Source organism: Aspergillus uvarum (assembly GCF_003184745.1).
Source record: "Aspergillus uvarum CBS 121591 unplaced genomic scaffold BO82scaffold_17, whole genome shotgun sequence".
Lineage (NCBI taxonomy): Eukaryota > Fungi > Ascomycota > Eurotiomycetes > Eurotiales > Aspergillaceae > Aspergillus > Aspergillus uvarum.
The window spans coordinates 246,643-272,899 of record NW_020291314.1 but is presented as its reverse complement, the minus strand read 5'-3'; the positions used below and the strand labels follow the sequence as shown (position 1 = coordinate 272,899).

Here is a 26,257-nt window from a genome sequence, read left to right as displayed (position 1 = left end):
CCCGAATACATCACATCAGTTTATGTTAGTTCCAATGACAACCTCAAAAGTAGCCCTCATAACCGCCGGATCGCGCGGCGTCGGCGCAGGGGTCGCGCGCGCCCTCGCCCGCGACGCCCACCTCCGCGTGGCCATCAATTACCACTCTGACCACACGGCCGCAAACGCGCTGATCGAGGAGCTCACCACCCTCTCGCCATTACCACACAGCTCCGCCACACCGAACTTCATCGTGCTGAAGGGCGACATGGCGCGTCGGGAGGAGATCACGCGCGTGATTGCGGAGACGGTGCGCGCCTTCGGGCGGCTGGACGTGGTCGTCTCGAATGCGGGCTGGACCCGGATGACGGACTTCATGGATCTGGATGAAGCAGATCATGAAGACGACTGGGATCGGTGCTTTCAGGTCAATGTGAAGAGTCATTTTCAGCTGTTCCGTGCGGCGCGTCCGTATCTGGATGCCGCCGGGGGATGCTTTGTGGCGACGGCGTCGGTGGCGGGGGTGAAGCCGAGTGGGAGTAGTTTGGTACGTCTCCCTTTCGTCTTGGAGATGTGGAAGGGGAGAGGAGTGAGATGGAGTGCTGACTGTTGGGTTCAGCCTTATGCTGTTACCAAGGCGGCGTTGATTCATCTCGTGCGCAGTCTGGCGGTGATTGCTGCGCCGACAATCCGGGTGAATTCTGTTGCGCCGGGGGTGCTTTTGACGGTAAGACTCTATGCTCCAAAACATGGGAATGTTGGCTGAGAGGTGTTAGGATTGGGGCCGTCAGTTCTCGGAAGAGAAGCTTCGCTCGGTCCAGGAGAAGAATGCGCTCAGGCGATTCGCTACCCCTGAGGTTTGTTGTCTAATTTCCTCGTAGAGGGAGGGTGCTGACTCGAAATACAGGATGTAGCAGATCAAGTCCGTTTCTTGGCGACGAGTTCCTCGATCACGGGGCAGAATATTGTTATAGACGCCGGATTCTCACTGTAGATATCATCCGAAAAGAATCGAAGGTTCTCGCGAAATGTGTTTTCGCAACTCTTGCGGTTTTGCATTGAGTTCGAAGGTTTAGTCGATCCATTGGTGGGCAAAGAAGCCGCAAGCGCCCGCTATAAGCCACACTTTCACCTCAACGCTATACACACCAACAGCCTTATAGTGTTGTTTAGACGTAGCCTCGGCGCTTAACTTCCCCATTCCTTCCCCAAGATCATGTAAAGAATATGGATAAAAGACCGACATGCCGTAGGGGTTATGCCTAGCTCTACTAGCCAATTTCTTACAGCGACGATATCTCTGTTTTGAAGTCATGCCCTCTGTATATCAAATTTCAACTCGCGATCAATTCCAGATTGCCATCATCTGCGCCCTATCCGTCGAAGCAGATGCGGTAGGAGGTGTCCTGGACGAGACGTACGAGGAGCCTGATGATGATTTAGATAGCAAACTGCCCGACGATCCTAATCGCTATACCTTGGGGCGCATAGGCCCGCATCCCGTTGTTCTGGTCCAACTGCCCGGTCTAGGGACCCTGAATGCCACGATCGGCTCAGGCTATCTGAAACGGCAGTTTCCCAAGGTCCACCTGGCCCTCGTGGTCGGTATCTGTGGCGCCATCCCCCGATTGCCAGATGGGACAGATGTCTTCCTGGGAGATGTTGTGATCAGCGAAGGCGTTCCGCGCAAAGCTGACGCGGTTTCGGACGGCTTGGTTCGAAGTTCCCCCCTTCCCCTCCCCCCAGTCCATGAATACGGCTTTTCTAAACCAGAAAGAGTGTTCACTGGGCCCTAACGACGGTTCTCACAGACCTTCAACGCCGCGCACAACCTTTCATCTATGCAACACAACCTCGCCTGCTACCTGCAAGCCACACAGCGCTCGTCCGGCGAACCAAAATACCACTACCCCGGAACAGACCACGACCGGCTCTTCCCGGCGCGCTACCAGCACCGGCATCCGGACTCGATGCCATGCGATTTGTGCAGCAGGTACAGTCGCACCGAGGGTCCGGGCTGTATCGATACATTTCACCTCTCCTGTGAGGATATGGAATGCGACAACCATGTAGAACGATCGCAGATCCGGCGGCGTTCGGATGAGAGTCCTTCCGGCACAGTACCCCGCCCGCGTATATTCTGCGGGAAAATCGGATGCACCGACATGGTGATGCGATCCGGCGAGGACAGGGATCGGTTTGCGGCGGAGCACGCGGTTGTTGGGTTTGAGATGGAAGGCGCCGGGGTGGAGTTGTATCTCCCTTCTTCCGTTGTGGTGGTGAAGGGGGTGTGTGACTATGCCGATAGTCACAAGGAGAAGCGGTGGCAGCCGTATGCGGCACTCTCTGCGGCTTGTTGTGTCCAAGCGCTTCTTGCCGAGGTTGCTGGCGAAAATCAAGGCTTGGGGAAAGAGGCATGGGATGGGGATTAGGTGTTTCACTCGGTCGCGCAAGGTGAGTCACGGTTTGCGGAGCATGGGGTGTCGTCTCAGTCTTGGAAGCTGTGTGTTGGCGTTTGTCTGCTCGGCTTGTTACTATGTTTGTGTGTGTGTGATGAGTGGTCTAGATTGTCGATCTTATTCTGAACAGGGTTCTGTCGACACGGTGGTCCCTCGACATCGCGGTCTTGAGCCTGTTCTAAAACAGAGAAAACTCCATCGTGAGATGCATGAGATAATAGGATCTGGAACCTATAACATGTAAATCCTCCTCTCATCAACAACTAACAACAACCTACCAACCTACCAACCAGTCCGCACAGCAAACCCTCCCAACTCCCATCGGGACCATGCAAGCCAACCCATCCGATAAGATCATCCCCCGCATGAACCCCTCCCACATGGCATCGAAACCCCTCGCGTCCTAACCAACACGTCCAACACGTCCAGCCCTATAAATGGATTTTTCGCGATTGGTTGACATCTCGACAGGCCAGGCACGGTGATTGGTTCTCGTCGCGTCAACACGTCCCAAGTAATACAGCCAGCGGAGACAGCCCTGCAAGTGGATTTTCGTGATACTTGGACATCTCGACACAGCATGCAATGTGATTGGGTGGAAGGTGTCTCAGCCCCTGGCGACGGGTCCCGGGCAACACAGTCAGCCTTATATGTGGATTTTCGTGATGCTTTTGACATCTCGACGCTGCTGGCAAGTCGATTGGGGAAGAGGGGGGGCGCGTTGGTACTAACGCGTAGCGATTCACACATGAGATTGGGGACGGCTTGGTATGTGGAGTGTTTGGTGATGCTTCAACATCTTGGGTATAGGTCTAGGGGTTGGTGGGGTGTTGGGCTGGTGCCTGGAGGTTTCTCTCAATGATTGTCGGGCTTGCTTGGGAGTCTATAGTGCCTTCATTGGCCAGGACGAGGGCTATGGAGAGAATCAGCTGCGTACCAGAAGCTGGGATCCAGAAGAAGTTTAGCTTAGAATTGATTTGTTAGTATAAAGTGAATCTCATTATCAGTTGTAAATCTTGAGAAGGCCGTAAAGCCTAGATGGTCGCATTCTGGTCACGGATTGTCCTCAAGACACAGATCAAACTATGACATCTTCCTACATCGATAAGCTAATATTCGGGAGTTTTACCAAGGACTGTCACAATCTCATATTTGATTTCGGTCCCAGAATTCAAGGGAACAAACTGAAAGACAATAGACGCTATCATGGCCGCATGCTATCAACACTATGTACATAACTGAAGTAAAATTGGTCAGAAAGACCATAGAAACTGCTTAGTTGACTTTCTCAAATCCTCCTTCTGTCTCAGTACTTGTTCTGCGGTACTTGATTGTGCTGCCCCGAATAATATTCCGCATTCGCAGGCGGTGCTTGACTGTAAGACGCATGGGTGTTGGGTGGCCCTTGGTTGTACTGTTCAGAAGGGTATTGCGCACCGGAGGGCGGGCCCTGGTTGTAGCCCCCATGAGGGTTCGGTGGCCCCTGGTTGTACTGCTCCGGGTGGTATTGACCCTGGTTGGGTGGTGGCTGGTTGTAAGGGAGGTTGTTGTTGGGCGGCACTTGATACTGCTCCGGGTTGTGCTGCACGGCCTCGGGCGGAGGCGCGCCCGGCGCCTGGGCGTGGAACATGTCGCTCTGGGCCAATTGCTCCGGCGGGATGTCACTGGGGCTGGGGCCGGTCGGAATCTGCACCCCAGCCGGGGCCTGATCGAAGTTGGCCTGTCCGGCCGCGGACTGGATCGTATGCACCAGCCCCTTCACCGAGGGGTTATTCGACCGGACCTGACCAGCCAGGATGTCCTTCACCGGCACTCTGCGACCGTAGAATTTCTCGTTCTCATCCGATCGCTCCACGATGATCGAGCCGTCGATCTGGATGCCCCCGTACAGTCCCTTGGACTTCATGTAGGTCCAGATCGGCGCGCGTCGCTTGTGGACCTCGCTCTCGACGACGCCACCCATGCCAATCGGACCCGCAGCCACGCTGACCTCACTGCCGAGCGTGACGCGCAGCTTGGTGAAGGCCTCCAGGGCTTCATAGGTATTGATCACCATGACGCAGTCATAGATATCCGCGCCAGCCAGGAAGCCCACACCAGCAGTGTGCAAGAGAATACCCGAGGGCTCGGTCCACTGACCCGTCTGGGGATCGCGGGCGATGAGAATGCCACTGCCGCCGGCACCGCTGAAGCCCCAGCCCCACCGCATAGCAGTGAAGACAGCTAGGCCCTTCGCCTCCCGAATGACCTCCGACGGGATCTTCTTCAACACCTTCTGCTTGCCCTGCGGCTTGTCGATCTTCTCCTTCTCCTTGTTGGAGGCCTCAGGCCCACTGACGGGCGGGGCACTCTCAGCCTTCTCGTCGATATAGACACCCTCCTTGCAGAAGCTGCGCAAAATACGGGCGGCCTTGTCGGATTCCTTGTCGATGGACATGGGCCAGAACGCCTCGGCGCCCAGCTTGTTGGAGAGACGGTTGACGGGCCCACCGAGCTTGTCCAGGGCGTTCCAGCCTTTGTCGAAGGTCTTCTTGCCGAAGACTTTGGTTTTGTCCCACATTTTGCTGGACGAGCTGGGGGTATTTTGTTGTGATTGAGACATTGTGGAGATGTGTAAGAAGTATTTGTATGTTGTGAAGGAAAATCCAGAAAACTTGGGAAGTGCAATGGAAGAAGTCAAGTATATGTAGGTGGGCTGTTGGAGGCTGACGTCGAAGGCACCAACATTAACAATGCTGAATTGGAGGGGCAGCTAAGCTAAGCCTTCGTAATCCGCCCTACAACCGGCTTAGCGCGCCTTTCTCCCCACCAAAATGTGGGTTGAATGATTTCATCGCCACACTTTCTCCCCACTTGGACTTGGCCCGATTAGGAAATATTCTCGTTTGCCTGCTTGGGCTCCAGTCATGAATTTGAGTCTGTCGTATGTGAGAGGGCTGAGCAAAATGCTAGTATTTAGGCCCAGACGAATGCATTCGTGCCCTATCATGCAGCCACGAGCTTATCGCTTATCGGATCGGATCTATGACGTCGGTCGATGTCGGACCATTAAGCCTTGTGATAGTATGTATGGCTGCATTTTTTTTTTTTGGAAGAATTACCACAAATGCAAGCCTTCAATTACATTGTACACCATACATTAAACGCAGAATCATCTTTACTTCAGGCATTTCAAGCCAAAGTATCCCGAATGGGATCCTTCTCCGCGCTCTCGACACTCTTCAAGAACTCCCTCGCCGCCTCAGGATCCTCCGCGAACAGATGCTCCGCCACGTTCCGCCGCGGCGTCTCACCCATCCACTGGAACAGGGAGAAGTCGCGGAACCGATCCGCGCGGAAGATCTCGAGGACCTCAACTTCTTCCTCGTCCGACAGGTTCTCGATGAAGTGGCCCATGTTCTTGGGCACGATCCCCACGTCGCCCGCCACGTAGTCGAAGGTGCGCGCGTTGCCCTCCGCCGCGAAGATGGTCACCCGCGCCCGCCCGCGGATGAAGTACGACCACTCGTCCGCGTTGGGGTGCCAGTGCATCTCGCGGAGGGCCCCCGGCTGGATCGTCAGGTGGGCGGCCGCCACCGTCTTGGAGATGGGGAAGTTGGACGAGTCGGTGATGCGCACCTCGCCGCCCGAGGTGCGCTCGGGCTCCTGCGCGAGCATCCTGTGGGTGAACCGCTCCTTGGAGGGTTTGAAGTTGGGCGGGATTTCTTTGGGGATGGAGGCCGGGTGCGAGCCCGGGAAGATGTATTTCTCGCTCGTGGGCAGGTTCTTGAAGAGTTGTGGGCGGAGGCGGAAGTTCTCGGCTAGGACTGCTTTCGGAGTGTGTGCTTTGGGGATCGGTTAGCAGAATTCAAGGGTGTGCGTACAGAAGAGGAAGGGTGGTGGAGGGGGGCGCAACGTACCCATCCAATCCGTCAGCAGGAACGTTGACTCCTCACTGAAATTGCCATCGTCGAAGATCAAGAGAAACTCGGTGCCGTTCTCCCCGAGTCCTTGCAGACTGTGCGGGTGTCCGGAGGGGAAGTACCACAGATCTCCCTTTTCCAAATCGTCGATGAACGCGTTTCCGTCGAGATCGAGGCCGGTCACGCGCACCTGGCCCGCGAGAACGTACGCCCATTCGGCCTCCCGATGCCAGTGTAGCTCTCTGTAGACCCCGCTGTCGAGGCGCATATTCACCCCGGCGAGCTCCTTGCTTGTTCCGAGCTCGCGGACCGTGGTTTGGCGCGTCCAGCCGCCTTCCTACTCAGAGTTAGCCTTGCATTCGATTATTCTGGTAGTAAATTGTCCTGTCATGGTCACGCACCTCAATTCGCACGTGCGAGTCAGCGAATGACCATCGCATGTTGGGCAGCGAGCCGTGGTCGGTGCTCGGGGGCCGGACAAGGTCGGGGTTCTGGCGCTCGCGGTCCTTGTTCCGCGGTCCCATCATCGAGGCGCCATCGCCCATCCGCCAGGGAAGGGGCTCTCGATCTTCTCCGATGGCATCCACCTTATGGTCCCAGGGATCACGGTGGTCAGGGGTGAAAGGCTCTTTGCTGTTGCTGTTGAAGAAAGTCGAGGGTGAGGAGGCGGGGATCTGCATCAACTGCTGATAAACGTCGTTGGGTACTGGGCCAGCATGGCTTCGTCCAATTAAGCCGGTCACGGCCACTAACGCCAGCAGAGACTGAGGGGACCTCGATAGTAAATGCATGGTGTGAGTATGGGCGGGACGTGATTAACGATGGAGGATCTGGTCTGCTACTGGGGAGAGGGTCGCCCTCTTTATACGTTGGTGAGGGATTATTCGTGCTCTGCTTCCGGGCTTTCCGACAACGTGGAAGAGAACCAGGGGTGTCAGAAACCGGTCATCGAGTGGAGACGGATTTTGGAAAAGGGGCCTCTCATGTTGAAGAGAAGGGCTGTTGGGTCAAAGCTTGGGATTTGCTTGTGCTGGGTGGGGGGGAAGGAATTGATGCGGGTCATTGGCGGATGGCTCAGCCCTACAGGGCTGGGACGGCACGTCATGATCATCACGACGTCACCTGCCTTTCAGCATTTGCTTGCGAGCGGCATTTCCACAACGCCCTATTCTCCGATATGCACGGGGAGAGACCAGGCTAGCCAGTTCAATGGTCCAGGAGCATCGACTGATAGTACGAAGATTTGCTCCTGAGATCAAATGGGCTTTTGTCTCCGCTCTCGAGGGAAAGCTCTTGCCCCCTACTGTCTTTGAGTGGGGACAGTATCATTATCCCCGCTATCTTCTCTTTGTACTCTCTTGTATGAGAGAATTTTCGCTATGATGCATTATGCGTGTGGTACATACCAAACATTCATAGGCTGTGTTCCTGGCTGCCTGTTCACAAACAGGCGGAACCGGAACAATCCAAAGCCGAAATGACCCTGCTATCACACTAGACCCTATATACATTAGTGTTCTGCATTATCTGCCTCAGGCATTCAATATTTAGAGAGGATCATGTTAACAACAGTGAATAAACAACAGAGAAGCTTGCAATGGATAATTTCTTCATCTTTCTCACTTCTTAAAGCTTTCCATCATTTCTTCTCACTCCATCTATCTCATCTCGAAACCTCCACCAAAACCTCTCCATCTCATCTTCTCCACACCACAAAAAACATCATCAAGACAAAAGAAAACCCTCAAGATGATGCGTCGACTTCTAGAAGCGGGAGCCCTGGGCCCTGTCCACCTTCTACCCATAGCAGCCCGTCTCCCCAGGGCCATCGTTCTTGACTCGATGAAATCTAAGTGGACCAGACCCCCCTTGTACGATCCTACTTCCTCGAGCCCACACGAGATCACGATGAACATCTTGCAACACGAGGCCAATGGCGAGCCGTTCTTTACAAAGGAAGCCTTGCTTGACCTACAGGCCCAGCTTTCACGTCCCCTTGAGGAAGGCGAGAAGTATGTGGCCATCGGGTTCGAAGGCACCCCTGTGGAGTTTGAACCAGCCACCGGGCAGGTCAATGAACATGTGGGACATCGATTCGTCAAGTAAGCATGATCCTGTCTTTCGATTTCCACGAGATGGAGCTGTTTTTGTCGAGTCGAAACACGCCGCGGAACGTAACTGACCACATCATCCTTACAGTGGCCCCGTTGCCCTCGTGTATCACTCCTGGAGCGTCTTCCTCGGGCAGGCCTCCGACAAAAAGTACCTAGATGCCGCCTCATACTGCCGCGTCGTCCCCATGCACGTCCAGCAGTGGATCAACCCGGAGACCGACGAGATTTTCGCTCTCCCCCCGCGCCCCGTCGAGGGCCCCAGCCGACTCCTGAGGAGCGCGGTCTTCGCCTGGCAGCCCAGCGCCACCTGGGCGGCCATCCGCAAGGTGCTGGTGGCGGCGCGCGAGAAGCACACGGTCACGAACTTCGTGGGCTTCGCGTGTGGGACGATGTTCGGGGACAGTCCCTCGGCGACGCAGCATGCGCTCGTCTGGATGATCATCCGACTCTTCTGCAAGGATGGGAAGGGCGATTCGGACGAGCCGTTGGCCTGCTCGCTGCAGGACCCGATGTATGACGCGCAGGATAAGCGCCTGTTGAACTTGCTGAAGATGAACGTCGTCGAGGATCCGCAGGGTTTCCTGGATGTGGAGGATTCCTCGATCGTGTTCACCTGCAACTCGGATGTGCCGGTCAAGGAGATCGTGCTGGATATCACGCGTCCAGCTATCATGATCATCGACGATATTACCCGCATTAACTCGTGAGTTTGTTTCTGGTTGCTGGTTGCTGCGGCAGGAGTGCAGTGCTAAAGAGACTAGGATCTACGATCCCGTCACTAATCGTGTGCTCAAGGCGATTGGGGACTCGTATGAGATGTTCGACTTTCCGGAACATGAGGCGTTCGGGCAGATGGCTATCTACGTGAGAAATTAGATGCGCCTCCGAGTTGATGACTTGCATGACCGAGGTGACTGGATGGCTGGGAATGTATTTGAACGAAGATCACGAGCTGCTCACCCTTTTTGTACTATAGCGAGATTGACATGTGTTTTTGAGCAAGCTACCGTCACTGATCTGTGAAATTTGATGGGAAGATTCAGATAGGTTACTTTCGATGGTATTATTTTTCGCAGACAAGAATTTTATTCCTTCGGTCTGTAGGCTATCAGTGACAAGTTGGGGGAGCTCGGTCGCGACATACTAGCATGGTCGGTCGCTCTTGCCAGTACGTTTGTTGGTCTTGCCTTTCCACTGATGTTTGGGGTGCGACACATTTGGTATGAACAAGTGCAGGCTCTGAATTGTTGCTAGGCTTCGTCATTGCGGCCATCGGCCTGGCCTGGAAACTTGCTGAGTTTTTTTGTTTCGGGGAATGTGACCGGTCGCGTCTGCCACTTGAGGGCGAGCAGCATATGTACTGTGATTCGGTCACGTGTTCAGGTGCTGATACTAGACATTGAGCATTGAGAAGTTCGAGGTTCGATATATACCGGTAAGAACAAAGCATTGGCATTAGGATTTTGCTCCCTAAGGTGTCTTGCGCAGATCGTGCTGAGTGTGGAGTTCGTCTTGCTGTCAAAGTTGAGTGAAGTGTGGAATTCAACTGCTGTTTGCGCGCAACATATATTTTCACCGGAAATGAGCGAAACCACCCACTCATGGACGGATGTGTCTCCTTTCTCGTCCCAAGGTATCAGATGCCAGAAGCCGAGACACAGACGAATGGTTATGTATTCATTCTGTTTACTAAATAGAAAGGATAGAGAGAGAGATTGGTAAGTTAGGCGCAATTGGAAGAGAGGAGAGCAAAAAGGGAAACGAAAAAAGAAAGTGGCGCTGCCCGGAATCGAACCGGGGCTGGCACGGCCACAACGTGACGTCATACCACTAGACCACAGCACCTGTTGTTGTGAAAATCGTACCAACATTACAGTATATAACCGTCATTAACAAGTGTGGTTGCACCTCATCGCCGTGCTGATTGTAAGGTCAAATCCGAGCCCTTCAGATGTAGCGCTACAAAGACCACGACAGAGTAAACATACAAGCCGCAACTCAACCATGTTACCCCTTCAAGTTATTGATCATCCAAGAAGTGTGTCAATAAGACCCAAGGCTACTGGCTACTGCCTGAGGCCGAGGGCCGGCCACTCGGGGTCGGGCTGAACTCTGGGTCCGACCGGGGGGTGTCAGCTTGTGCGGTTGACAGCAGTGTCAGGAAGCTCGTCGGAATTTAAGATCACTCTCAGTCCTGTCTTACAGGAAAGGATGTTTGCATGGTGTTATCGATGCCGAGTGCGGACTGCATTCCAGCTGATCGTGCCTCCCTTGCATCAGGTGACAGCTCTAGCCCTTGGCTGCGAGATCACAGCTCAGATCACAGCTCCTGTGGATCTTGGTGGCCCCCAACCAGCGTTGAAGGGAGAAATAAGGTCAGTGTGAATACGAGAACGGGGGGATCAGTTGACGGATGACCGAACGAGAGATTCAAGATTCAGTGGGGAGTGGCTGGGGAGAATGTCTGGGGTGGAGGCGAACCCCGGAACCGCATTGGGGCCCAGATTGCTTTGGATTTCCGAAGCGGTGGAGCTGGTTTTCCCTTCCATCCACCTGCAACAAAGAACAAAAGACCGAAAGAGGGTAAGTGAGATATCACGTTATCACCATTCACCACTCAGGCAGCTGCCTGCTATTGCGGTTGCTGTTGCTGCTGGCATCTGCTGCTGCATTTCCGACCGCCTCCCCATCACCCACGTGGGCTCTCGTTCCCCCACAACCTCGTTTTCAATTCTTATCTCTCACCCTCTCGGTCTTTCTTTCACCCATTTAAATTCCTTTACCTCTTTTCTCACTCTCCTATCCTCCCTTCTCTTCGACCACAAGTTTTGATCTCATCTCTTTCTCCTCCATACCTCTCCACACACACCCGTGTCAACTGCTCACCACTCACCCCCGCTAGAGGCCGTGACCTCTCTACCCTCTCTGCCCCGGCCGCCATGTCGAGCAATTCCACCACCACCCAGGTCAAATCCCAGGCGGGAATCCTGGAGGGCAGCAATCCGACCGTGTACGACTCGTCGAACCCGATCATCCTCTTCATCATCCAAGCGAGCATCATCATCGTGCTGTGTCGACTGCTCCACTGGCCCCTCTCGAAGATCCGGCAGCCGCGCGTCATTGCCGAGGTGATCGCGGGCGTGGTGCTGGGCCCGTCGGTGATGGGACGCATCCCCGGCTTCACCGACGCCATCTTCCCCAAGGCCTCGATCCCGGGGCTGAACCTCGTCGCCAACCTCGGTCTGATCCTGTTCTTGTTCCTGGTCGGTTTGGAGACCAACCTGCGCTTCCTGATCAGCAACTGGCGCGTGGCGATCAGTGTCTCCGCGGCAGGGATGGTGCTTCCCTTTGGGCTGGGCTGCGCCGTCGCCTACGGGCTGTATAATGCCTTCCGCAACGAACCCGACACGGTGGACATCAACTTCGGCACGTATCTGCTGTTCATCGGCATCGCGATGGCCATCACCGCCTTCCCCGTGCTGTGCCGCATCCTCACCGAGCTGAAACTGCTCGGCACCAATGTGGGCGTGATCGTGCTCTCGGCAGGCGTGGGCAACGACGTCGTGGGCTGGATCCTGCTGGCGCTGTGCGTCGCCCTCGTGAACGCGGGCTCCGGGCTCACCGCGCTCTGGGTGCTGCTGGTCTGCGTGGGCTACGTGCTGTTCCTGATCTTCATCTTCCGGCCTCTGTTCCTGCGCTTCCTCGCCCACACGGGCAGTCTGCAGAAGGGGCCCAGCCAGTCCGTCGTGGCCATCACCCTGCTGCTCGCCCTGGCCTCGGCCTTCTTCACCCAGGTTATTGGGGTGCACGCCATCTTCGGCGGGTTCCTGATCGGCCTCCTGTGTCCGCACGAGGGCGGCTTCGCTATCAAGCTGACCGAGAAGATCGAGGATCTGGTCGCTGCGCTGTTCCTACCGCTGTACTTCACGCTCAGTGGCCTGCAGACCAACCTGGGATTATTGGACAACGGCACCGTCTGGGGGTACGTGGTCGCCATCATCGCGATCGCGTTCATCGCTAAGGTCACCGGCGGGGCGCTGGCGTCCCGGTTGAACGGACTGCTCTGGCGGGAGAGTTTCTCGATCGGCGTGCTGATGAGTTGTAAAGGGTTGGTGGAATTGATTGTTTTGGTACCCTTCCCTCCCTATTTCCTTCCCCCCCCCCCCCCCCCAGCACCAAAACTGACATGAATAGAACATCGGCCTCCAAGCCAAAATCCTCAGCACGCGCACCTTCACGATGTTCGTCGTCATGGCCCTAGTCACGACCTTCGCGACCACCCCGCTGACCGTCGCCCTGTACCCGAAATGGTACCAGATCAAGGTCGACCGGTGGCGACGCGGCGAGATCGACTGGGCCACGGGCAAACCCTTACCGCCAGACAGCCGCATGGACAGCATCACGGCCGCCAAGTCCGCGCACCACGGCGACCACCACGAAACCCTGGGCCACCACCGCCCCGTCCGCAACCTGCTAGTCTACCTGCGTCTGGACGGCCTCTCCGGCCTGTGCACACTAGCTGGCCTCTTGGCCCCGAACACGCACACCCACAACAACACCCACAACCACCCGCGCATCCACCCGGACAAACGCACCCCGACCAGCCCCGACCCGGACTCCAAGCACGCCGACGAGTCCGCGCCCGCGGAGACGGAAATCACGGAACTCGACGCCCCCACCCTGCAGAGCCTGCAAGTGCACGGCGTGCGGCTCCTGGAGCTGACGGACCGCGACTCCAGCGTGATGAAGGTCTCGGAGATCGAGCAGTACACCCTCTCGGACCCGGTGGTCAACACCTTCCGGGCGTTCGGGCAGTGGCACGACCTGTCGATTGTGGCGGGCGTGTCCGTCGTGCCGGAGCACTCGTTCGCCGACACGGTGGTGGGCATGGCGCGCGAGGAGGCCGCCGATCTGGTGCTGCTGCCGTGGAGCGAGACCGGCGCCATGGGCGAGCAGTACCACCTGCATTCGCCGGTCGAGGAGGGCGTCCGCTTCCTGGACGGCCAGCCCTACGCCGCCTTCGTCGGCAGTGTCCTGGACGGGTCCCAGGCGGCCAGCGCCAACGTTGGTGTCTTGGTGGAGCGCAATCTGTACGCCCCGCAGCATGCGCTGGGCGCTGCGGGGGGTGGGGTCAGTGGGGTCAGGCATCGCCCGTCGTTGGGGGCGATGAGTGTGCAGCGCAGTTCGTCGGTGTGGAATGCCCGCGGCGGCGGCGGGGCGGCCAAGGCGCATCATATCGTCGTGCCGTTTGTCGGGGGGAGGGATGATCGGCTGGCGGTGAGGTTCGTGTGCCAGGTGGCCAGCTGTGATTTGGTCACCGTGTCGGTCGTGCATTTGGAGCTTCCCGGTGCCAGTGGTGTTAATGTGAGTGCCAGTGGGAGCGGGGTTGTTCCGGAGGAGTTGGTCGAGTCGGATGCCGCTTTCTTGTCGGTGATGAAGGACTCGTTGGATGAGGAGGTGCTGGATCGTGTGGTGTTCAAGACGACTGCGGTCAAGACGGAGGCAGAGGCGGTCGCTACGATGGTCGAGCTGGTCAAGGAGGAGATGGTCCGCTCGCATCACAAGGCTGGCAACCTGGTCGTCGTGGGCCGACGGCATTCGGCGCTGGATGAGCTGCTCGCGTCTCAGCACGATGGCGGTGCCGCGTCGGCGGCGGCGCACGATGAGGTCGGCGCGGAGGCCGCGCGCGTGCTGGGTGTCCTGGGCCAGGCCTTGGTGAAGAAGGGAAACCGCATCGTCGGCGATGTGCTGGTCATGCAGAGTAAATAAAGGCGCGAGAATCCTCAACACAGGACGGACATACGTGATACCCCCCTCCCTTTACCTGAAATTAAGATTGGAAACTATCCTACTGGGCTCTTATGATTTACTGGAGAAATGAATCGAAATTTGATGTTCTGGTTTTGGTATTTGGTTTTCATCATGATTGTGAATATGTATGTGCAAAACATTCGGGGCTGCAATGCTAAATAACCCCCGACATGACACTTATGTACCGTACTTTGAAATATGCAAATGCAATGCTAACATGACAGATTGACTTTGACCTGGCCTGTCCGGCAGGATCCACTTATTTTGTTTGTTTTTTGTTTTTTTATCGTTTCACATCATCATTAGACCTTCTCGTTGTCCTCCCCAGCGTGGCTGACAAGACTCGCCAGCTTGGACTTGGCCCGCAGCTTGGGGCCGTACATGAACAGCACGTAGGGGATGAGGGTCAGGGCGGTGGCGATCAAAGCCAGAATCAACCCGGCGTACTGGCTGCCCACGTTGTGGAAGAACTGCGAGGCGAACAGGGGCGAGACGGCACCCAGCGTGTTCCGCATGAAACCCTGGCCGGCGATGGCGGAGGAGGAGCTCTCGCCGTAGCAGTCGGAGGTGTAGCTGTAGCAGCTCTCGAAGATGAAGAAGATACCGATGCAGATCAGCACCAGGGCGATGACGGGGGCGATCCAGGGCAGGTCAGCGTATTGGGTGAAAGAGTAGATGAAGAGGCCGATGGGGAGCCAGACGGCACCAAAGAGGGCGCCGTACAGACGGGACTCGGGGCGGGCCTGGCCCGCCTGGAAAAGGGCGTTGTACTTGCGGATCTGGAAGAAGTTGAGACCGAAGCCGATGGTGCAGCCAATGCAGAGGCCGATGTAGGGCAGGCCGGACACGCCCTCGTTCCAGCCCTTCTTCTCCTGGAAGGTGATGGGGATGACCGACAGGAACAGGAAGGTCAGGAACCAGGCGAAGGCGATCCAGAGACCGAAGGCGAACACCACGGGCTCGGTGATGAGCATCTTGATCGCCTTGACCGAGGAGTTGTGCAGCATGTGCTTCAGCGAGGGGGCCTCGAGGTCGTTCTCGGTCACGTAGCGGTCGTCGCCGGTGTTCTTGCGGAGCAGCTTGGCCCGCTTGCCGAGGGCGACGCTACCACGGGTCTCGGGGAGGAAGAACAGGATGACCAGGGCGAGCGGGATGTTGGCCAGACCCTGGATACCTTCCACCCAGCGCCAGTGGAGGGCCTGGTCGATGAAGCCGGCATAGATCGGGGCGGCCACGGTACCGAAGATGGCGATCCACGAGAAGGTGGCGACGGGAATGGCGCGGTCCTGAGGGTAGTACATATCACCGAAGGTACCACCGACCAGGATGGTACCGACGCAACCGAACAGACCGAGCAGGGCACGGCAGACGAGGATGGTGCCGATGTTCTTACCCAGGGCGAGACCGATGAACATGATGACGAAGCAGAAGTAGGCTCCGACGTAGACGACACGACGACCCGCCAACTCACAGAAGGGGGCCAGGAAGAGGGGAGCGAGGGCGCAAATGAAGTTGAAGAGGAAGAGACCCAGTTCGGCAATCTCCTCGGTCACACCCAGATCCGAAGCCATATCACCCAATCCAGAGCTGTAAGCTGTCGTGGCGAGACCGATGAACAGGGTCATCAGACAGAGCAGGGCGGAGATAAAAGCCTTGTATTTGCCATCCCAGTTGAACGGATTCTCCTTGTCTCCGGGGACGAAGTCGAGGACGATGTACTGGTTGCCGTCCTGGACGATGCGTTCGGTCTGTGTTAACGGCATGTCGAAGTCGACGGTCTGTAGGGGGCCGTCTGCCTGAGCAGCGGCAGAGCTGTCATCGAGGCCCTCGAGGTATTTTCCACCGGCGATGCGTCCTTTGCAGGTGGAGTCGATGTGGCTGGAGGAGCCGGCGGAGGCGTTCTCCGTATGGGAGGCCAGGCCAGGCTGGGACTTGTCCATCTTGTCCATTGTGAGAATTTATGGATGGATGGATGGAGGAGAGGAAGAGGGAAGAGTAAGAAGAAGAGAGGTGAGGTCGAGTGGAAGAAACAGCCAGGAAACAGCAGGGAAGGAGGAGGTATAAAAGGACAATCAAAACACTGGGGAAAGGAACCCGTCTCATCCGGCTTCTCCAGTTTTATTTTTTTCGTGTCGGCCCACCCGAGTCAGGGCTTCAGTCCATCTTCTTCTGGGGTGCGTCATAAAGTCGGGGTGGACTGGGAGACTCTGGAGTGGGCATGGGAAAGGCATCCGCCTCATTGTAATGCAGACTACGGAGTACAGTTCCTGGCCAGGAATGCTCCACGAGATGGATCCGGGATGGCGTTGGAAAGTAGTGGGTCATCAGAGTTTGCGGTCGATCAAACTGAGAAACTTCGGGGAAACTGATCCAATGTGCAGATATTGGCAGTTGGGAACAGTGATAGATGAGGAGGGGGGGGCGCTCACAGTCACTGAGAGTCTTTTGATTAAGCTCAAGGATAAGAGCACTTGGTCCATTACCTCCCATCACTCACAACGGCATTCTCTACACTCTTTTTCTGCCTCCTTATGGTGTTGAAACAGCAGCAAGGAAGTAGTTCGGAAGTCGACCGAGGATGACTTCACCTCGGCATCCCGACTTCCCTCCAACTGGCTCCTTCTCCATCGGGCCGACTCGGTCCCCCACGTCCTTTGGGGGCAAAAGCCATACAGAGTTTCGGTTGCACTTCGGCGAAATCCTCACCGTCGCTGAACTCGGAAGGTTGTCGGTCGGTCCGTTGCAGGGATGGTGATTTAGTCGTCTTGTCTCCTCACAAGATGAGCAAAAAAGTGTCGCCGTTTCTGTTCTGAATATCCTCCATTCAAATCCCCAAAACCAAGTTAAATACTGTCAAACCCACCCGCGAAACCCTACTGATTAGGTCTTTCTCGACTTCTTCCACGTTATCGATAAGAATGTGCAGCAGTGAACTCGAAGCCCGTGCAAACTGAAACCCCCATGATGCATTGGGGATCCACCATTCCGGCCCAGAGAACTCGGCTGACCTGCTTGCCCTCGGGCCAGAACGGGCAGGACAGCCACTGACGCCGACTACAACGCCATTTGACCGGTCCGAAAGATCTCCTGTCGGGCTGGCGGCGCTGGCCTGGACATGCCAGCTCGATGATTCGCTGCTTGCCTTTCCGCTTGGACGCCTGTTGCCAGAACCATCGACCCTGACACGTAGGGATTCAGGAAAAAAGCGGACAACCCCCCCCTCCCCCCCACTACTCCGACTGCATTGCTTCGCATTTTTTTATGCTAGGCTCCTTACACAACTTGGTCACGAGGGCGCAATCATCATAATTCCGTAGACTCTCGCAGGCAGTCCGGGTTTTTCCGATGCCAAAACCGGCGCTCAACCCAGCCCAACCCAGCCAAGCTTGGGTTGAGTTGGGGTAGATGACGACATGGCGCGGATGACGCCCATGGTTGAATGATTACATTAGATGTAGAGCTTTTAATGTGAAAGGAGTCTGGCCATTTAAGATTGTATTCTCGGCCTGATTTGGGGTGTGATTGTTGTGGTTGCGGTGGCAAACATCGAGTTGTACTCATGTAAAACGTGTTCGGTTGGGATTCCCACTGTGGCCGGTTCAAATTTGTGCCTGATTGACTGGATGATCGACACTCTTATCCAGCTTGCTTGAGCCTATTTTGATGTAGTGCACCGGGACTAATCACGACAGCTCTCAACATTCACGCTGTAGTGGTATTCCTTCAAGAAATGGCCGGTTGGTGTAGTTGGTTATCACGTATCCTTCACACGGATAAGGTCCTGGGTTCGAGTCCCTGACCAGTCATCTTTTTGCTCTATTCTCTTTTTTGATATCTGCATTTCTCCCTCTAGACTGTCTTGCTCTTTAGGGCATAGCGAAAGCTTTTTTTTTTTTTTTTTTTTTTTCCGCTTGATCGTCGGTCTCTCCGATGGACCACGATCCGGTTCCTGATAAAGTTTATTCGAGAACAACCCTGGAAAGAATTTTTCTCTTCGGTGGCAATGCTGGATCTTGCCACGGGAGGGATGACAAAGCGATCGGCATCGGGCCCCCTTTCATCGCCAGGGGCAGAGAGCACCTGTGCCTGACACTATACTCGAGGTGACGTGCAGAATCGCCTTCTTTTCTCTTGTTGAGTTTTTGTAGCGCATACGGTTGCGTGTAGCAACTTACTAGCCGGCTCATTGGGTATGTTCCTCGAGATAATCAGCCAGTAAAAATATGCATACGGAATGCACTACAGATATATATCGCTGCTCAACCTGCATAATGTACACCCCAAGTATTCAACACTACCCTCAAATAAATAGCGACGATCCTATCAAGGAGCTCATAGGTATTCTCCAATTGCGGCTACTCATATATTTGGAGCATTGTTGTCAAACGCGCCTGTTATGATGCTCGGTTGGCATTCATCAACAAGCGGGTGCAAAGGGAGATGTGCACTGCTAAGCCTCCTAAGCACATTCAGTATTGCGTGTGCGAAAAACTACAATTGCCTGCCCACTCCTCTACAGGAGCTCACTTGAAAGCCTCGTACTGAGCAAACTCTCAGCGCCGTATACTGGCAGCAATTACTCTATGCTGTGAAATGGAGGCAATGAGGGCCATTGCACAAACATGTAAAAAGCAAAAAGATGGAGCTGCGGGGAATCGAACCCCGGACCTCTCCCATGCTAAGGGAATATTATACCACTAAACCACAGCCCCAATTGATGAAAGAGAGCTCTAAGTATGCATATATGACCTTTGTATTGCCTTTGTGGTAGCACCTGAAGATGCGACGCAGCTGGATAGAACTGTGCTGACACCAGCACGTGCATTACCGGTATGAGTCGTAACTATGCAAAGGCCTTCCCAGAACCGTATATAGTGCACTTATGGTTGGTGATTATCTTTCCGGTGCCCTCAGGCACAAATGCACATACACGTATTCACTGCATCCTCTAGAGGCTATTATGGTCTAGCCAGCGGCGAGGGTAAACGAATTGGCAGTGGGCAATGTGGCAGTCTTGTCTCTTGTGAAGGGGCTGGCAGCCGCTGGCTGCTATCCCGCATCTAACCCATAATCCCCTAGCGTTGTTTTACCCCGCACACCATTTTTTTCTCCCTTTCATGATAAGCAGGTTGTTCTCGGAACATCAGATTTGAAGATAAGGGGTTATCGAGGTCAGCCGGTAATCTCTGGTGACGGCCTGAGAGACGAGGCACTTACACCATAGCGAGACTCCAGCCCCAAAGTCACCCGACAAATGTTGAGACCGATCCCAGTGATGACTCTTTCAATCACTGAGAGTGCAACGACCCACTCAAGATCATGGCCAATATTCTGGTTGCAATTTACCCACCGGGAGGCTACCATGTGTACATGATCCTGGGCCTAGGACAGGGCGCTAGTCTGACACAACGCAGACCAATTTTGCGATATGTTGGAAGCAGGCTCAAGGCCTTTCATGTGGTGGGCCTCTACAGGGCGCGAAGACCACCTTCGTGGGTGCTTCGATCCTCACCTCGGATTTCAAGTAGACTATCGCTGGGCTTGACTGATGGACGTTTCTCTTTTAAGGTACGTTTCAACCATGCAGCCGCTACGTTACCGGCTCGTTGATCGCCGCGGTCAAACTTTGTGTGTCTTCCACTCGATGAGAGTCACACCTGATACCGTACGTGCCAACGTGACTGAGGTGTTTCATCCATTGAAAGCGCATAAGCTGGATTCATTGCATCTTCACTGGCAATTTCTTCTGGACGATACTCGGTACGATAGACTTCCAGGGTGAGTTCGCTAGTCGCAGCTCTGTGGGCAAAGTACAATGGCCCCAGAAACTTGGGTGCTTTGAAGTATCTCCTGGAAGACGAACGTGTGAAACTTCTCGGGCTGTGTTGACTTCGACATCATGAATATGGCTAAACTTTCTGAAAACCATGATGTCAAGCTTCCGAGGCGTGGTACCTCGGTATGTAACCCACTGCACCTCCGATGATATCCTGCCCCGGTCTTCAGCACCGAACACGCACCCTCTCACATTTGCCAAGTTGTTGGATACTTTCTCCCTTCCAGATGAATTGATAATCCTCGACCGGGTTTCCACAGCGAACCATGGCATCCAGTCTAAGCAAGGGAAACTGGCACCACATCGACAAGATCTGATCTGCAACGAACAACCCCAATGAAGAGGACTACTATCAGTATTATGCCACAATGACCTGCCGCGGAAGCTGGTTGCTCTCTCAAGAGCTTCTCCGCGCTGTAAAAGCCATCGCCGATAACATAGCGTTGGCAGCAAGCGACTTACGGTCTCCGGACTGGTGGGTACTGGGCGGCCATTGCCGGCGCGCGCATGCGAGTTAGCGAGCAAGTTGAAGACATACTGAAGAGTTCCGAATGGTCATCAGACGAGGCGGATTGGGAGCTCATAGAAAGATTCATAGAAATTGACCTGCGGCGATATTTGAGTCGATGGGGAAATTGCGAAGGAGAGCGTGGCTGAATCATCAAACACCCGGAAGTCAATGCCTATAGCAACGATGATGACGACGGCGCTCGACAGCTACCACGTCACGCATTCTATTTTCATTTCTCGAATGATAAGACGGAATATAGAAAACATTACTGCCCCCACCGCGCACACACCAACCCCAAAATCACCCCCGACTAGCCATCAACGCGTCCTCCGACACCGCCGTCGACAGAACACTAAACTCATCCTTCCGGCGGATCCGCTCCAACTTGACCGGTGGGGTTCGCTCGTTATCCGAGCTGGCATAATACCGGGATCCAAAGCACGCGGGGAGGAGGGGCTTCAGTAGTGCAGGCAGACAGGGCATACAAGCGCACACGATCGCGACGTCGCACTCCACCATGCTCCAGTAGATGGCGGGATTGTTGTCCACTTTATTTCGAATTCTGTCAGTAGGCGCCCACTAGACAAGTGGTCTGTGGGAAGTGAGGCTTACTGCTGATATTGGCGGATTTGGAGAAGCGGATGAGGGATTGGAGGCGGAGGCAGCTGACGACGGTGATCCTTGTGGTTGTTAGTGGGTTCTGTACATGGAAGGGTTCCAACGGGGGAAGCGGAGGTTGGGAAGTGGCTTACAAGAACCCCGTGCAGAACATCAGCAAGACAAGCGTCTTCTTGCGGCGGCTCAACGCGAGCTTTGACAGTGGGTAGATAGGCAGTGCGATGATGGACAGGTCCATCGCAATTTGCATGGCGGCACGATACCACGAGTAGGTGTTGATGTCAATGCAGTGGCCTGTTGCCTCCCCGGACCAGCTGTTCCAGAAGTAGGAGACTGGAAGGCATTGGAAGATCATGATCAAGGTGTTGGAGATGCCGAAGCAGATGGAGATGCCAGCGAGGGTGTAAACAATGTATCGGAAATTGCCGGGAGGGAAGATGCGGAGATAAAAGGCTAGGAAGGATAACTGGGTCAAGGCTTCGGCGGGCATGTAAAAGATCTCGGCGATGAGAAGCAGCTGGATTCAGGTTAGAAGGGGCTGAAAACCCAAAGGAGTGGAAGCGTGACGAACTTTGAGCTGGGTAGTAATGTCTTCGAAAGGGATTGTCCAGATGTTGGTCCCGAGGCCGTGTTTTTGCACTGGCTTGTTAGTGATTGCTTGCGTCAGGAGGGAAATGCACTTACTGGGGAAAGCCATGATGTTCAGTATCGCAGCACATGCCTGTGTTGAGTTAGCTTGTATCATTTACCGGGTCTTAGCAGCCCAGTCCATACCATAGCCATCAATATCAGCCCATCGTCCCAGCCAAATGATCGCTTCATCATGGTTCGTTGAGCCATGCGCAGGCAGGTCATGATGAAGGCCAGCATGCCCAGTGAGCCGGCCAGTGCAGGCGTCAAGCTGGCCTTACTCTCTTCATGGATCCCACAGGCTGCACGAGTGTAATTTGTCGAAACTAGAACGTTAGGCGACTCCGACTGCTTCCTTGAGGAGGTAGACTACCTACATAGGTTCTGCTTCGGGGTGCAAGATAGACTGTAGCACCCTAGTGCCGTGTCCAAGATGCTTTCCCCGGTACAAATGCACCATCGATCTGTCGTTGCGCACGAGCTGGCATTTATTGCGGCTTCGAAGCATCGAGCCTGGGCAGTTAGGATTGATGATTATTCAACAAAGTTTCGAGCGAAGCTTACTGCACATGCTGGCAGGTCACTGAGGAACTCTGGGAGCAGGGTTGAGTTCATCCTGGGCGAATTGAGAATCGACTCGGTTGACAGCTGCACCCCATGAGCTTTTCTGGATTTGCCAATTCTATAAGTAACATCGGGATCTCAGCCGGCCTGAAATTCTAAGGCTGGAAGATTGGGAAGGCTGTCCGAGTTTATTGATCCATTCTTGCGCCTATCGGCCCAAGCATGCTTGTTGATGTATCGAGGTTGTTGATACTCACGGCGTGCGAATTACAGTACAACAGAGGCCGATCGATGGTTGCAAGGATCCAGCAGGGGTCAAGGTACGGGATTGTACTCATCATGGACAGTGCGCAACGGTCGGTCGATCTCCAATGCAGTGAAGTGAATTGATAGGGCAGCGCGGACAGGGATCCTGGCCTGGAATGGCCCAGTGGGGGAGGAGGATGAGATAGGCAAGTCCTCCGTATGCATGGTCGGAGCATTTACACATGTCGCAATCACTGCCTGAAATTTATCGCGATAAACATCGTGGAAGTTGATCACGGAGTTTCTTCCGAAGCATTTCTGCTGTTGCTGGATCGTATATCACAGGTGCTCCGCCATTAGGGCATGACCGGCAAGCCATAATACGCTTTTGAAGAATTCTGCGATTTCTTCCACGGTCGCAAGATTCCTGTTTTCTGGCAGCTTTGACAGGATCCACCTGTCTACTGGCGTGTGTCCGAGCGTTTTCCAGGCTCCTTAAACAGCATGCATCATTGGTTGGGGCGATGGGGTACTTTTTCTCCCCCCGCGTCGGTGGATAAAAACTAGACCAACTTAAGTGATTAGTCCATCCCCGTTCGCCACTCAGTGAAGGCGATTTCCCTGCGTCTCCATAACTGTCAAATAGACTTCTGCAGACTCCTCTTGTCGTAACGGCCACACTAGCTGGCGAGAACGTCAACCGTTAGGGCTCACCTGGGCTTATCTGTTGACCGAGGTTGTTGGCCTATGTTGCGGAGGCGGACTTCAGTTTGTCGTTCACGGGCCTGGCATTTTTGCCTTAGGTACTGCACATTCCAGGTGTCCAGAAATCAAGGGGGCTAGGAAAGAAGAACACGCAGACAGACAGATCATTTCTATATGTGATTCTCCTTTGTGCTACTGTGTAAAACCATCAGTGACCAATCCGCTATCGGGGATTAATATGGGTATAACAGAACCACCTCCACCTGCGTCAGACTAGTCCAAATTCATGCTTTCGAGCGTTCCTGCTCGCACACTGACATTTCCTCGACGTCAAGGTTCCTGTGGAGAAATGTCCGTGCTCTGGTTTGCCTGTAGACGAGTCAGATTTAATCTAATAAGAGGGTGCCACCCCCGGTACTTTCTGCTTCTTGCGCTTGATCTGTTCACTCCTTCAGAACTGTACGCCCTCACCTCGCGTTTCATCGTTGTCCCACCATGACGACAACGACATTGATCCAGGGCCTGATCGGGCTGAGTTTACTTTATCTCTTGCTGTCTCGACTTTTGTCCCGATCGCGATCATCTGCGCCTCTGCCACCGGGACCGAGAGGCAAGCCCATCATTGGCAATCTGGCAGACTTGCCTCCACCGGGAGTACAGGAATGGAGGCACTGGTTGCAGTTTAAGGAGCGCTACGGTATTGCTTTTTTCACCCCCTTCCCCACACTATGATTGCTTCTGCTCGCCTCTTTTTGCTTTTTGCTTTGCAATCAATCAGTATTTGAATTTGAATTATGCTCGAAATAGCTTGTTCACTACCGCCTATGAGGCAATCTCCCACTAGAATAATTCACGAGTCCTCGACCTAATGCACGTCTCCCCGTCACAGGTCCGATCAGCTCCCTGACCATTCTGGGCCAAACCATGGTGATAATCAATGATGCTCGCATGGCCTTCGATCTGCTCGAGAAGCGCTCGAACATCTATTCGTCGCGGCCCCGACTTACCTTTGCGGGAGAGATGTGCGTGTTGGCCTCAAATTTGAGTCTTCCGACAACGAATCACAAGAGCTAACGCAGCCACCACTGCTTGTAACTAGTGTTGGCTGGAATGGCTCCCTGGCGATGCAGACCTACAGCGATCAATTCCGCGCCTACCGGAAAGTGATGCATCGCGTACTGGGGACGAAGACGACGACGGCACGATTCAATTCGCTGCAGGAGGTGGAGGTGCGCCGGTTCCTGATGCGCGTGCTCGATCGCCCGGAGGACTTGGTCCAGCATATCCGGACGTAGGTACTTCTGTCGGACCCTCTCCATGCCTTGTATACTGATAATGACCTTCTCAGCGAGGCCGGGGCGGTGATTCTCAAGATCGCGTACGGATACACGATCGAGCCGCATGGACGCGATCCCCTCGTCGACCTGGCCAACGAGGCCATGGACCAGTTCTCTATCGCAGGCAGCCCGGGTCGCTGGTTGGTCGACACGATCCCACTCTGTATGTCTTTCTGTGTGCGTCTGTGTCTTAGACATACTCGTCGACTAATGGATTGTGCACGTAGTGAAACACGTCCCCGCATGGTTCCCTGGCGCTGGCTTCAAACGCACGGGACTCGCGTGGAACCGCATCCTGCTCACCACCGTCGAGAAGCCCTACCAATTCGTGCGTCAGCAGATGCAGCGCGAGAAATTCACCGCCTCGTATGTGTCGAGCTTGCTCGAGGGACGCGATCTGGACACCCTGACGCCGGAGGAGGAGCATATCATCAAATGGACCGCGGGGTCGCTTTACACGGGGGGTGCTGATACGGTTAGTCACACCGTCCTTCTCGAGGGCCTGCTAAAGTCATTGATCGATGATGTGAACTGACCCGAATTAAACAGACTGTCTCCGTCCTCTCCACATTCTTTCTCGCGATGGCCCTGCACCCGGAAATCCAGGACAAGGCCTACGAGGAACTCGAGCGCGTAGTGGGACGCGCCCGTCTGCCCACCTTCGCCGACCGCGAGAACCTCCCGTACATCGATGCGATCGTGAAGGAGGCCCTGCGCTGGCACCCGATCGCACCCACGGGGATCCCGCACCAGTGTACGGAGGATGACATCTACGAGGGATATCTGATCCCCAAGGGGGCGATTATCATTCCGCACATATGGTATGTTCTTCCCTCTCTCATCTATCTCCGATGACCCAGTAATCCTTTTGCATGCCCATCTCTATTTGACACCCACCTTGAAACCACATGCTGACAATGGAGGGGGAAAAGGCAAATGACTCAAGACCCAACCATTTACCCCAACCCGAACAAGTTCGACCCGACTCGATTCCTGTCGTCCGAGCCCCAGCTGGACCCCCACAATCTGGCATTCGGCTTCGGGCGCCGCATCTGTCCCGGTCGCTTACTGGCTGACAACACCATCTTCCTGACGATCGCGCAGTCGCTGGCCGTGTTCCGGTTCATGCCGCGGGATGACACTGCGCCACTGAAGGCGGAATTTGCGCCGGGAGTGGTCAGTCATCCGCTGCCGTTTGCGCTGCGGGTGGAGGTACGCGGGGAGGAGCATTTGAAGGTGGTCAGGGACGGGGTGGACGAGGTTGGGTGGGGATCTAGTGATGCCGGGGCGTTGGCGGGGGTGGTTTGTTAGGTATTTAGCGAAGACGGGAATGAGGTTGAGAAGGGAGAGATTTTAGTATACTAGATTATGGCTGAATCTTGATGAAGTTTCAGTCTGCTCACATAAGACTATTATGTTGTTCAGTGGCACGGATGATACTACTTGACATTACTTGACATGAAGCGATTTAATACTGTGGTTCTGTATTTTGGTCAATCAACAAAACATAACTAGAGAAAATCGAAATTGCAAACAAGGTTGAAG

The 26,257-nt window shown here is 54.8% G+C and overlaps 10 protein-coding genes and 3 non-coding genes across 13 annotated transcripts; 5 read left to right on the top strand and 8 right to left on the bottom strand.

Moving 5' to 3' along the window:
- Window positions 1-34: 34 nt before the first annotated feature.
- Window positions 35-973, top strand: BO82DRAFT_279970 (SDR family NAD(P)-dependent oxidoreductase; the record flags this gene model as incomplete). Its single annotated transcript, XM_025631283.1, has 4 exons — window positions 35-526; window positions 599-706; window positions 756-836; window positions 887-973. The coding sequence occupies 4 exons, from the start codon at window positions 35-37 to the stop codon at window positions 971-973; spliced, it is 768 nt and encodes a 255-aa protein (XP_025493517.1).
- Window positions 974-1,278: 305 nt separating this feature from the next.
- Window positions 1,279-2,646, top strand: BO82DRAFT_353014 (purine and uridine phosphorylase). Its single transcript, XM_025634853.1, has 2 exons — window positions 1,279-1,694; window positions 1,791-2,646. Exons 1-2 carry the CDS (start codon window positions 1,293-1,295, stop codon window positions 2,409-2,411), a joined length of 1,023 nt encoding a protein of 340 aa, XP_025493516.1. The 5' UTR covers window positions 1,279-1,292; the 3' UTR covers window positions 2,412-2,646.
- An 804-nt stretch (window positions 2,647-3,450) lies between these two features.
- Window positions 3,451-5,147, bottom strand: BO82DRAFT_353013 (DUF500 and UBA/TS-N domain protein). The gene has a single exon (XM_025634852.1). It carries the CDS (start codon window positions 5,038-5,040, stop codon window positions 3,745-3,747), a length of 1,296 nt encoding a protein of 431 aa, XP_025493515.1. The 5' UTR covers window positions 5,041-5,147; the 3' UTR covers window positions 3,451-3,744.
- Window positions 5,148-5,488: 341 nt separating this feature from the next.
- Window positions 5,489-7,162, bottom strand: BO82DRAFT_306976 (Bicupin, oxalate decarboxylase/oxidase). The gene is made up of 3 exons (XM_025632267.1): window positions 6,742-7,162; window positions 6,338-6,677; window positions 5,489-6,262 (listed from the first exon to the last, which is right to left on the bottom strand). Exons 1-3 carry the CDS (start codon window positions 7,129-7,131, stop codon window positions 5,610-5,612), a joined length of 1,383 nt encoding a protein of 460 aa, XP_025493514.1. The 5' UTR covers window positions 7,132-7,162; the 3' UTR covers window positions 5,489-5,609.
- Window positions 7,163-7,894: 732 nt separating this feature from the next.
- On the bottom strand, window positions 7,895-9,030 carry BO82DRAFT_44506 (uncharacterized protein). The gene has a single exon (XM_025641199.1). The coding sequence runs from the start codon at window positions 8,620-8,622 to the stop codon at window positions 7,999-8,001; it is 624 nt and encodes a 207-aa protein (XP_025493513.1). The 5' UTR covers window positions 8,623-9,030; the 3' UTR covers window positions 7,895-7,998.
- Window positions 8,921-10,175, bottom strand: BO82DRAFT_44508 (uncharacterized protein). Its single transcript, XM_025641200.1, has 3 exons — window positions 9,599-10,175; window positions 9,415-9,552; window positions 8,921-9,314 (listed from the first exon to the last, which is right to left on the bottom strand). Exons 1-3 carry the CDS (start codon window positions 10,055-10,057, stop codon window positions 9,219-9,221), a joined length of 693 nt encoding a protein of 230 aa, XP_025493512.1. The 5' UTR covers window positions 10,058-10,175; the 3' UTR covers window positions 8,921-9,218.
- A 53-nt stretch (window positions 10,176-10,228) lies between these two features.
- Window positions 10,229-10,299, bottom strand: BO82DRAFT_t116. The gene has a single exon. It is a non-coding gene; the product is annotated as a tRNA-His (tRNA).
- Window positions 10,300-11,161: 862 nt separating this feature from the next.
- Window positions 11,162-14,482, top strand: BO82DRAFT_382391 (Kha1p). The gene is made up of 2 exons (XM_025637925.1): window positions 11,162-12,584; window positions 12,649-14,482. Exons 1-2 carry the CDS (start codon window positions 11,394-11,396, stop codon window positions 14,221-14,223), a joined length of 2,766 nt encoding a protein of 921 aa, XP_025493511.1. The 5' UTR covers window positions 11,162-11,393; the 3' UTR covers window positions 14,224-14,482.
- An 85-nt stretch (window positions 14,483-14,567) lies between these two features.
- Window positions 14,568-16,319, bottom strand: BO82DRAFT_390988 (MFS transporter; the record flags this gene model as incomplete). Its single annotated transcript, XM_025638546.1, has 1 exon — window positions 14,568-16,319. Exon 1 carries the CDS (start codon window positions 16,212-16,214, stop codon window positions 14,568-14,570), a length of 1,647 nt encoding a protein of 548 aa, XP_025493510.1. The 5' UTR covers window positions 16,215-16,319.
- Window positions 16,320-17,997: 1,678 nt separating this feature from the next.
- BO82DRAFT_t120 lies at window positions 17,998-18,071 on the top strand. Its single transcript has one exon. It is a non-coding gene; the product is annotated as a tRNA-Val (tRNA).
- An 834-nt stretch (window positions 18,072-18,905) lies between these two features.
- On the bottom strand, window positions 18,906-18,977 carry BO82DRAFT_t115. Its single transcript has one exon. It is a non-coding gene; the product is annotated as a tRNA-Ala (tRNA).
- A 1,935-nt stretch (window positions 18,978-20,912) lies between these two features.
- BO82DRAFT_373351 (CFEM domain-containing protein) lies at window positions 20,913-22,475 on the bottom strand (the record flags this gene model as incomplete). Its single annotated transcript, XM_025637369.1, has 7 exons — window positions 20,913-21,160; window positions 21,225-21,292; window positions 21,365-21,747; window positions 21,802-21,873; window positions 22,005-22,186; window positions 22,238-22,373; window positions 22,425-22,475. 7 exons carry the CDS (start codon window positions 22,473-22,475, stop codon window positions 20,913-20,915), a joined length of 1,140 nt encoding a protein of 379 aa, XP_025493509.1.
- A 1,339-nt stretch (window positions 22,476-23,814) lies between these two features.
- Window positions 23,815-26,248, top strand: BO82DRAFT_353005 (cytochrome P450). The gene is made up of 7 exons (XM_025634851.1): window positions 23,815-24,072; window positions 24,265-24,397; window positions 24,475-24,666; window positions 24,724-24,875; window positions 24,940-25,187; window positions 25,262-25,533; window positions 25,645-26,248. The coding sequence occupies exons 1-7, from the start codon at window positions 23,871-23,873 to the stop codon at window positions 26,021-26,023; spliced, it is 1,578 nt and encodes a 525-aa protein (XP_025493508.1). The 5' UTR covers window positions 23,815-23,870; the 3' UTR covers window positions 26,024-26,248.
- The last annotated feature ends 9 nt before the right edge of the window (window positions 26,249-26,257 follow it).